Source organism: Oncorhynchus masou, chromosome 24, assembly GCF_036934945.1.
Source record: "Oncorhynchus masou masou isolate Uvic2021 chromosome 24, UVic_Omas_1.1, whole genome shotgun sequence".
NCBI classification, from domain to species: Eukaryota; Metazoa; Chordata; class Actinopteri; order Salmoniformes; family Salmonidae; genus Oncorhynchus; species Oncorhynchus masou.
The window spans coordinates 53661899-53673201 of NC_088235.1; the positions used below are offsets into that span (position 1 = coordinate 53661899).

At 39.0% G+C, this 11303-nt stretch overlaps 1 protein-coding gene across 1 annotated transcript; it reads left to right on the plus strand.

Annotated features, from left to right (window-relative positions):
• The first annotated feature begins 3360 nt into the window (after positions 1-3360).
• On the plus strand, positions 3361-11090 carry LOC135512327 (pleckstrin-like). Its single transcript, XM_064934248.1, has 9 exons — positions 3361-3537; positions 5524-5679; positions 5782-5963; positions 6099-6190; positions 6320-6504; positions 7728-7832; positions 8206-8289; positions 8515-8587; positions 10309-11090. Exons 1-9 carry the CDS (start codon positions 3496-3498, stop codon positions 10446-10448), a joined length of 1059 nt encoding a protein of 352 aa, XP_064790320.1. The 5' UTR covers positions 3361-3495; the 3' UTR covers positions 10449-11090.
• Positions 11091-11303: the final 213 nt, after the last annotated feature.

Sequence of the window (11303 nt, forward strand, 5' to 3'; positions counted from 1 at the left end):
TACCTCTGTATCCACAGGCCTGTCAGGGAGCCTGTTATTGTAATGGGATTCATATATGAGCCATGACTTGAATAAAACAACATTTGATAAGACAGTTATCGACAGCCAATGCTATGTTATCGCTTTCACAAAGTATGCCATGTTGATGTAAAAATCCAAAATTTCCAGCACTTGACGACCGACAGGTGGGCATGGATTCACATTGAGAACACAATGTGGCATCTTGTGCAGTAATCGTTTTCTAAGTTTGTGACTGTATGAACATAGTTGGAAATCTTTTGGATCAATCAGCTTACAATAATGGCATAACTGATTCCCGACATACTTCACTTCACTCTTTGGAAACCACATCAGTTGTGTAGCTTAAAATAAACGGTGGGTTTGATTGAAATACAAAAAGAAATTGAAGTTCATAAGCACTCAACTCCAAAGGGAGGTGTGGAGGAGAAGGGGGGGGGTAATATACTTTGTATTTCAGGTGTTTCATCATGTTTACCTCACATTCTTCTCAGTTGAACACATCGTCCCTGTACCAGAGTGACAACTTGACCCACTTCTCTAATCCTACACTACCACAGGATGAGCTGCATGCACAACACGTTATCACTCCACTTCACAGTTCCTGCTTCTGTTCATCTGCTTCAGCCAAATTGAAGGGACATTTAGGGTGAGAGGGGTATGGAGAAGATAGGCTAAGAACAAAATGGGTCAGCTTCACATCTATTAACAAGCATGTTACATTGAGTCGCAAGAACTAATGACTTTTGGGAACTCACCAGTGGCAAAGAGAACACAACACAATCACCCCACTGACCACAGTCGTCAATTCAACGCCTGTTCCATTTTAGTTCAATGTAATTTCACTGAAATGACTTGGAAACAATGTTGATTCAAACAGTGTGTACCCAGTGGGTCCAATGCAGCGTGTCCTTAAAAAAAAGGTTAAAAACAAAATCAGGAGAAAAAAAGGAAATGACCAATTTTCTTTTTCTTTCTAATCCAGCTGTAATGGCATAGTCTTTGAAGTGTCACAAAGAACTCCTTCCACAAACTCCTATAACAAACATACCCACACGCATTGTGTATAACAGTCAGTGCTCGCAACCAACTTTCTAAATATAACTGAATGTCCTCAGTATGCCCCAGTATGCCCCACTTTATTTGTCAGTGAATGAATATTCCATTGCCAGGGACCATGGTCGTTTTCCAATCACTGCATCTGAGAGACGAGCCTCAGGGTGGCACTTAATGCATCTCAATCTCCCAATAAACTCATCGACATCACCCATCATTGATGTTTATTAAAAGTAAAGAGTGATTTAAGTGATTTCAGCCCACAGAATGTACAGTATGTTATTTATTCATTGTCTTCTATTACAGACCTCACAGATCACAATCCAGGGATTTGAGTTCTTCAGAGTCTTATAAAGATAGGATGGTAATCACAAGGTGACAAATAAATAGAGCATATATATATATGTATCTTGTCTCTGCTTTTCCTTGACACTTCTGTTATTTTGTTATTTATCTAGCTTTTTCATTTTTGTCCCTTGCTGACATGTCCAAGCACAATACAAATATAATGCAGTCAGTGCTCGGCAAAGATGCTGCTGTGTTTGCTGTTTTGTGTCTATGTGGCGTCCTCTGGAGGACATTTTACTACATCACACTTTAGTTGACGAAGAGCTTATTGAAACTCTGACAGATGTACTTCCCTCAGATGTTTGTTAAAATTGTCATGGAAAGGCAACACATTTGAGAGTTAGTAAATACCCTTGTCTGTGTCCTGAAGTTAAATTTAAGTTATTCACAAACCACGTTTTTATGCAAGTAGAGTCACACAGTATTAATAGAAATCAAGACAGCTGTGATGGAAACAGGAAGTTTCGATTCAATTGTAGAAATGGCTAAAGATAATTTTGGATCTTTTCGCTTCTGTAAAATCAATTATGCGTGAAATGCCAGTGGAAACGTCTTTATGCGCAAATATTGATATAATAACCATCATATTGAACTAAAGTTGGACACCATGATATGGTGTGTGGTCCTTCCACTACAACTCGGGAAATCAGGTAGTTTATTCAGCTACAGAGTCAATCATTTATGATGAACTTCACAGAGTGGTGAAAGTGCACGGTGGTCTGATTCTGGTGACATGATGATCTACGCTTTACTGCCATTTGACAAATACAAATATTCTCCCTCTTATCTGTGAGCTGTTGGCTAGAGTGCAAGTGCCAAGACCAGAGCAGGCACATTTGCTATTTAATGCAACAGTTTTTGTGAGAAAACACTATCAATAGAGAAAAAAACAACAACATGAAAACACATTGAATTTGAGATTAGTTTTTGGTAATGAAAACTTTTCATTATAAAAAGTATGTGTGCACTACATCTGATTTTTATCCGCAAAGTCCATTTGGTGGAAACACACCACTGCTTGGTAAATGCGAATGTTTTCTTCATGCTAATTTCTTTATACTCACATGAAAATCTGTCACCAATTGGATGGAAACCTAGCTAGTGTGGACAAAAGTTCGAGACTTCTGCAGGAAGAGTTACAGCAGATACATTCCACTGAGACCACAGGCATGGTGGCAACACTTGATTAAATGTGGCAAGGTGTAAAGTGAAACCACATCCTGCCAAGATAACAACACACCACGTTGTTGGATTTCGTTTACAAGTTTGGTGGGAAAAAAACATTGATTACTTTTTTCAAATCCAATCATTTTTCCACGTTGATACAACATCAATGTTGATACAACATCAACATCATCACATGGGATTTGTTGATGTTGTTGAAATGATGTGCCCAGTGGGATTGTTTCAGATGATCCAATATGGCTAATTTTACATGTATTAGCCTACAGACTGATGTAAAAAATAAAATCAATAAATGAGTTTACCCTGATAATTTACCCTAACTCCCAGTCCACCATACTGTGAAATTGGAATGCTGTTTCAGTAAGAAAGTATTCAGTTTATTCTTAACAGCCTCTTTTGTTGCCATGACAAACAAATCATCCAGCATATCGCACCCAACACTACACTTGTCTGTCCAATGCATGTACATAGTTTGCCTGCTCCATAGCAAGCTCGTCTATTCATTTGTGAAGTAATTTAATGTTGAGCTAAATTTAAAAAATATATATATTTAAGAGGTTTAAAAAGGAACAGAAAGGAGCGACCCCTGACTACAACCAAGGTTCAATATCAAACAGTTACACAGGCATCCTCTCTTTGACCAAGTCCAAACAGAGAGAGAATGAGCTGTGGCCAACCTTTTTTTACTACCACTGAGTAGGAAGGGGAAGCCATGCAAGCCACCAGCATTGTGACACACCCAATGAACTTCCCCCTATCTCTAGCAGAAGCACACAATACTGGAGGTTGTATGTGATGGTGATGGGTGTTCCTCCTAAAACTACTGTAGAGAAAGAGTGACCGTGTCTGCATCAGTTACTCAAATACGGAGACCAGCAGCCAGAGGATATGGAGCCAAAACAGATCAAAGAAGGATACCTGGTCAAAAAGGTGAGGGTGATAGAGGAAAACATGTTCCTCTTAAAAAAAACTTGATTACTTTAGGTCTTTGTGTAGAATTTGGGACAGAATGTAATGCTATAGATGTGTTGTGGACAGCTTAGTTATCAGAAAATAGATGATCTCACATTTGAGAACGTTAGGGACAAGATCCATCAATGGAGAGACTGACAAGAGCTAGTAACATTGTCAGCTGGCACTATATTTGACTTTTTCCATGTCCTACTTAAGTTGTCAGTCAAGTGCTCTAAATTAAACTGGAAGTTGGTAGATTAATTCTAGAACTATTTGCATTTGCCCTGAGACTTGATCGCTTCCCACATGAACAAAATTATATAGTGTGTACTATGGTAGAAATACTACAGTATTCACTGTAGTGTTGTTGCGGACTTTACTGCAGTATTTACTTCAGTCCGATTAAAACACTACATTGAATACTGTAGTATTTACTGCAGTATTTACAGTTTACTATAGTATAAATACTGTAGTAAAAACAAGAGTAGTATATACTAGAGAAATTACTGTAGTGTTTTTGCCGATTGTAGTATGGTATACTGTAGTATTTACTGCAGTGTTTTGGGGGACATTACTGTAGTATTTACTGTAGTATTTTTGTTTTATTATCTTTAACATAGATGTGGGGGGCTTTTTCCTTGAGGAAACCTACTGTAGAAATACTAAGAGAGCAAATGTGCCATAACCTGTAGGTAGGGCAATCTGGGTTCTGAACAGAGAATTCAGAGCTTCTGCTCTTGTCTATGACCATATGCTTTATACATGGCATGTATGTTTCTTACTTACGGAGTGCACAAATTGGAATATGGGGGAGGGGAATGGGCAGAATATATGCAAAGTACATACTGTAGTATTTACTATAGTGAAAAAATGTAGTGTTTTTGTGGACTGTAGTTTTTTTGCAGAGGTTTTTGTAGTATTTAGTACACTGTTTTTGTGGATAACACTGTAGTATTTACTATAGTATTCTACAGTATACTACAACATTCTAAACTAAGTACTACACATGATCGAGGAATAGTACAGTCTGTAGTATAAGTACTACACATGATCTAAGAATAGTACAGTGCGTAGTGTAGTTTCCTACAGCTTTGTTTTTTTGTAATTTAGCTCAATTTAGAGAGAGACATGAGCAGATAGCAGCAACTGGTTCCCCCACATACCACATTATCTGAAAATAGTCTTCACTCTGTATTTCTCATGGCCTGACTCAGATGATTGGTCCCGTGACTCTGAGTATGGGGTCAGATGAAGATGGATAACCCATGACCTCACTGGATTAATCATAATCTATATAACTTAATCTATTGAGTAGAAGATGATTCTGTCATGTCACATGCTATACTGTTCTTTTGCGTATAAACTTTTGCCTGTGCTATTCTTATGCACTCCAATTGTTATCAGTTGCTCAGTATCATTGGTTCATATTAGTAGAAGTATAGGTAGTGCCTGTGATACTTTTGCATCATAACTCTCTATGGTGAACCTTCATTAACAAAGATAAGTTAAACTGAAAAGAGAACATTTCACAAAATGGAGTATTGGATTGATGATTTCCTATGTGTAGGCTTCCTTTTTGTATTACCTTTTTCTTTTTTGCTCTTGAGAATATTCTCTATTTGTAAGGATTGATTAAGCAACATTAAAATACTAAAATACATTATTCATGTTAGCTATATACATTTCATGCCCAGCGTCCAGGCAAGCCGATATGGATGTGATAACACTTTACATGGTATTTCTCTTATACCTGTCTGTTAACAATGTAATCTACTTTAATCTACATGTTTCTAATTGCAATTTATTTGAATTTGAAGAACAGATTTGAGCGGTTGTGGGATATCTGTGGTATAGGGACAGATTAACTTGTGTAATAACAAAAACAGCTCAACTCAATGACTACGCAATCACAATGTGATTACACATTCTATCAACATGTACATGTTCTCCTTTATTCTTCAGGGCACAGTGCTGAACTCATGGAAGGTGGTGTGGGTGGTGTTGTCTGAAGATGGGGTGGAGTTCTTCAAGAGAAAGACAGACAATGCTCCCAAAGGAATGATCCCACTGAAGGGAGCTGTTCTGACCAGCCCCTGTCAGGTCTTCAGCAAGAGGACGGTACGGTCATGTCACCTTTCAGTATTAAATATGAGTGTAAGTGTATATCATTACTGTAATGCCCCTCCCCCCATGTACTGCAACATTGTCATTTTCTTGCAGTTTGTTTTTAAGCTGAGAACGGCCAAGAACCAGGACCATTACTTCCAGGCATCCCACCTGGAGGAGAGAGAGTCCTGGGTGAAGGACATCAAGAGAGTCATCACCTGTCTGCAAGGGGACAGAAAGTTCACCAGGAGGTCCACAAGGAGGTCCATTCGCCTCCCTGATACCATCAACCTCAGGTATGACCTATGACCTGACATACAAACTAACTATAATCCATGACTACACTTACAGGAGCTACGTGCAGGTAATTGGAACTAAATCATTTGATAACTTACAAAGTCTTGTCTGCTTTCTTCTCTGCCTTTTCTCAGTGAGCTGTACATTCTAATGAGAGACCAGGAGGATGGTGTCAAAGAGCTGAAGCTGGAGAAGGAGAAGAGAGTCTACAATCACTGCTTCACAGGTACAGTAGCACATACATGTATTAGGACTTAGGTGACAGTGGATTTCCTTTAACTTGTTTTGAGTCATTGAGTCTCATAAAGATAGATCATACCACTTTTGATTATCTTCTTTATGGATGTCTCTTCAGGTGGTACGGTGGTGGACTGGCTGATTTCTAAGGACAAGGCCAGGAACAGGCATGAGGCTCTGATGTTGGCTACAGGACTCCTGACCGAAGGTTTCCTGCAGCCCGCAGGGGACCTGTCCAAAGAGGCAGTCGAGGGAGGAGCAGAGTCTGCAGTCCTCGATGATCCAGATGCACTCTATTACTTTGTGAGTGGATGGGTTGGTTGTTGTTGTTAATGTAGCTGCTAGTCTCAATATATATATTATTCCGTATATGCTAGAAGATATGGAGATATAGTGGTCCTTTGCTAGAAGACCACACATATGTGGATATGTTTAACCACTTCTGATGTTAGAAACATGTATGTACTGTACGTATAGTACCAGTCAAAAGTTTGTACACACCTACTCATTCAAGGTTTTTTTTTATTTATTTTTTACTATTTTCTACTTTGTAGAATAATAGTGAAGACATCAAAACTATGAAATAACAGAATCATCTAGTAAAAAAAAAGTCATTTAACAAATCAAAATATATTTTTTAGATACTTCAAAGTAGCTACAATTGATAACAGCTTTGCCCACTGTTGGCCTTCTCTCAACCAGCTTCACCTGGAATGATTTTCCAACAGTCTTGAAGGAGTTCCCACACATGCTGAGCACTTGTTGGCTGCTTTTCCAACTCATCCCAAACCATCACAATTGGGTTGAGGTCGGGTGATTGTGGAGTCCAGGTCATCTGATGCAGCACTCCATCACTCTCCTTCTTGGTCAAATAGCCCCTACACAGCCTGGAGGTGTGCTGAGTCATTGTCCTGTCGAAAACAAATGATAGTCCCACTAAGCGCAAACCAGATGGGATGGTGTATCGCTGCAGAATTCTGTGGGAGCCATGGAGGTTAAGTGTGCCTTGAATTCTAAATAAATCACTGACAGTGTCAGCAGCAAAGCACCCCCACACCATCACTCCTCCTCCTCCATGCTTCACGATGGGAACCACACATGCAGAGAACATCCGTTCACTTACTCTGCGTCTCACAAAGACATGGCGGTTGCAAACAAAAATCTCACATTTGGACTCATCAGACCAAGGACAGATTTCCACCAGTCTAATGTCCATTTCTGGTGTTTCTTGGCCCAAGCAAGTCTCTTCATCTTATTGTTGTCATTTAGTGTTTCACGCAGTCTGATTCACGCAGTCTCCTCTGAACAGTTGATTTTGAGATGTGTGTTTTACTTGAACTCTGAAGCATATATTTGGGCTGCAATTTCTGAGGCTGGTCTAATTAACTTGTCCTCTGAAGCAGAAGTAACTCTGGGTCGTCCTTCCCTCATGAGAGGGAAAAAGCTACAATGTATTATAAGTAAGTTTTAAATTATGAGATAATACTGTATCCAAATGGGAATTTACATTTTATGGTGTGTTGCAGGCAGACAGTGGGTTCTTCTGTGAAGGCTACTCCAGTGATGAAGATGTGATTTTGAAGGAGGAGTTTAGGGGTAACATAATAAAACAGGGCTGCTTACTCAAACAGGTAAGACTGTCTAAACGCTAAATTCCCAAACTGTCTCTCATACCATCACAGTCACCTAATCATCCCCAGTTTACAATTGGCTCATTCATCCCCCCTCCTCTCCCCTGTACCTATTCCCCAGGTTGTTGCTGTAAATGAGAATGTGTTCTCAGTCAATTTACCTGGTAAAATTTTATATTTTGGGATGTCCTGAATGATGCTTTATTCCATACTTAAAGGGGTAATCTGCATGCAGAAATTGTGTAAAGTGATAAATCTTTAAAAAGGATGTAAATTACCCCACACACAGCACCATATCTGTGGTCGGTGCTGTTTTCACAACTGATAGTACCATCCATGAGGGTTTGTTTTCATGCTCTCTTTTTTCCCCCAGGGTCATCGGAGGAAAAACTGGAACGTGCGAAAGTTCATCCTCCGGGATGATCCTGCTTATATTCACTATTACGACCCCACCAAGGTACAGGATTACTGCAGAGTGGAACATGACACAAAATTATTTTCAATTTCAATATAATTTTTCAAGAATATAAAAATGTGTCTTTCTCAATCTTTCCCTCATTCTTGGCTAATGTCTTTCATTCATCTCCATCCTGACTTTGTCTCTCTAGCTAATCTGTTATTTTCTCTCTCTCTTTGCCCTCAATCCCTCTTTCTCCCCCTTCCTTACCCTCTCTTTCTGTAGGGTGATGAGAACCCTTTGGGCTCTATCCACCTGCGAGGGTCTGTGATCACAGCAGTGGAGTTTGTTCCTGAGGGTGAGTTAATTACTGGGGGGTGAACTTACACCGATCCAAATTCCACACTGAGTTCATTTACATGCACTGTAATAATTCGATATTAAACTGATTATGGCAGTAGGCAGATTATGCAATAGTCATGTAAACGCCATACTCTGCTTATCTTAATTAGCGTAAGGTCAAAATCGAAGTTAGTCGAAGTTGTTAGTACAGTGAAAAGAAAAAGTATGTGAACCCTTTTGAATGACCTGGATATCTGCATAAATTGGTCGTAACTTCACATCTGATAAACTAATAACACACAAATTATTATATTGTTCTCGTCTATATTGAATACATCATTTAAACATTCACAGTGTAGGTTGGAAAAAGTATGTGAACCCAAGGCTAATGACCACCAAAAGTGAATTGTAGTCTCGATTCAGCTAACCTGGAGTCCAATCAATGAGACGAGATTGGAGATGTTGGTTAGAGCTGCCCTGCCCTACAAAAAAACACTCAAAAATGTAAGTTTGCTATTCACAATATTGCCTAAACAAAATAGATTGCCTCGAACAAAATAGATCTCAGAAGACCTAAGATTAAGAATAGCTACTTTCAAAAAGCTGGAAAGGGTTACAAATTATCTCTAAAAGCCTTGATGATCATCAGTTCACGGTAAGACAAATTGTCTATAAATGGAAAAAATTCAACACTGCTGCTACTCTCCCTAGGAGTGGCCATCCTGCAAAGATTACTGAAAGATCACAGCACAAAATGCTCAATGAGGTTAAAAAGTATCCTAGTGTGACAGCTAAAACTGTTCTCTGGAACATGCTAACATCTCTGTTGACAAGTCTACGATACGTAAAACATTATACAAGAATGGTGTTCATGGGAGGACACCATGGAAGAAGCCACTGGTGTCCAAAAAAAACTGAAGTTCGCAAAAGAGCACCTGGATGTTACACAGCACTACTGGCAAAAAATTGCGTATACAATCTTTATATGTCCGAACTCAAAATCAAATATGCTTCCCGAAAATAAAATGGTCGCTGTGGTAGAACATTTATTTTGATTATTTAGATTTTCTGCATTAATCGGAATGCCATAAGGTAGCCTATTTTTAGATGTGTCCATATAAATATGTTTATTAGGGAAATCGTTCTTCTTGCAAGGCATGTAAACGTTGTAAATCAAACTATTAAATTAATCTGACTATCTCCCCACAATAATCACAATATTGTATGCATGTAACTGTACTCACTGTGACTTAGTGCTCAAATCATTGCGGTTAATCTGGCGGTGTCAGAGGTGGAACTGAGTTAGAGCTGTCAAATCCACAAGTTGCTCCAGCCATTATACCTAAAGATGCCATTGCCCATGAAAGTTTGAAACACTAGAATGTGACATATAATCTACACCTTGATTAGGATTGTAGAAATACTCAATATTTTATTTCATGATTTTTCAATTTGAGTGTAATTATGGCCTACACATTCTCATTCTGAACTACATGAATGGGGTGGGTGTGGCTTCGTGACCATGATCACAAGAGCAGCTGCTCACCGATTTGACTGCTCTAACCCAGTTCCACCTCTGACACCGCCAAAACATCCACTATGCGGGTGTCTGCTATCCCGGTTAATGCTTGATCTGATTGAATCTAGGCCTAGGACTATGAAGTGTACTGTTTACTGTTAGCAATTCCCTTTAAACTCTTTTGACAATTTTTTCTTCTTCATTGTTTCTTTGTTCAGCCAAGAGGTATGATGTTGATGGGAATCTCTTTGAGATCATCACTTCAGACGACACACACTATTTCTTACAAGCGACTACACCCGAGGAGAGGAAGGAGTGGATCAAAGCCATCCACACTGTGTCAAAAACCGGAAAGTAATCACAACAGGCCACATAGCTAATTTGAACAATTTACATTGAGGGATATGGATTATGGTTGGAATGTACAAATACTTGTTGCAGAGCCAGAAGGAATCTGAATTTAAATAATTTAATCCTAGAATTTGAAGGATGAATGACTGATCCAAAATTCAGCTTTTACGTGTTGTGTGTTTCTTATTATAATTACGTTGAATGATTACACATTTCCTGTACATATAGATAAAATGCACCCTCACATGCTTTTCATAATTCACCATGATGTGGGTGCACTCTCACCTTTCGATATGAGATACAGGCAAACTGTGAAGAAGGGTACAATGTTTTGTGTAGAAAGGTGTGAAGTTCTGTAAGGGTTTCTGGTGTGGCCTTCTGCTTTTCCATCCAGCTGCCTGAAAGAAATAGGAGTGTTAGAAGAATCTCACCATTGCAGACAGTTCCTATGACTGAACACACTTATCTGAACACACTTAACACGTATCATATCCTGCCATTGAGGACCCTTGTCACTCTGTGGTTTTCATGATGTTCTTATCCCATTTCACTAGATATGCACATGGTCTATGTACTGACTGTATATCGCTGTGTTCTAAATCGAGTGTCTGTCAAAAGTATCAATTAAATATCTACTCCTTGTCTCCAACTTCTGGTTTCTGTCAAAAAGTAAATGTCCAAAAAAGTTAATTTTCAAACAACCAAGAATTGTGTGCCCCTACTATTTGACATGTATCTTTGACTCTCCTCGTGTTAATCTACTCCGACCAGGCGTTATGACATCCTGAAAGATGTATTGCCTCCCGGATACAATAAAAGGCAGGGTTCAGAACTTTCATGAAAAGCAGAATAGCAAACATAT

Bases quoted from the DNA above. Each gene is read 5' to 3' on its own strand.
- LOC135512327 (XM_064934248.1), top strand. From the start codon at position 3,496: ATGGAGCCAAAACAGATCAAAGAAGGATACCTGGTCAAAAAG. The intron at 6,191-6,319 runs GTACAGTAGCAC...ATGTCTCTTCAG, and splicing joins CTACAATCACTGCTTCACAG to GTGGTACGGTGGTGGACTGG. The intron at 8,588-10,308 runs GTGAGTTAATTA...TTCTTTGTTCAG, and splicing joins AGTGGAGTTTGTTCCTGAGG to CCAAGAGGTATGATGTTGAT.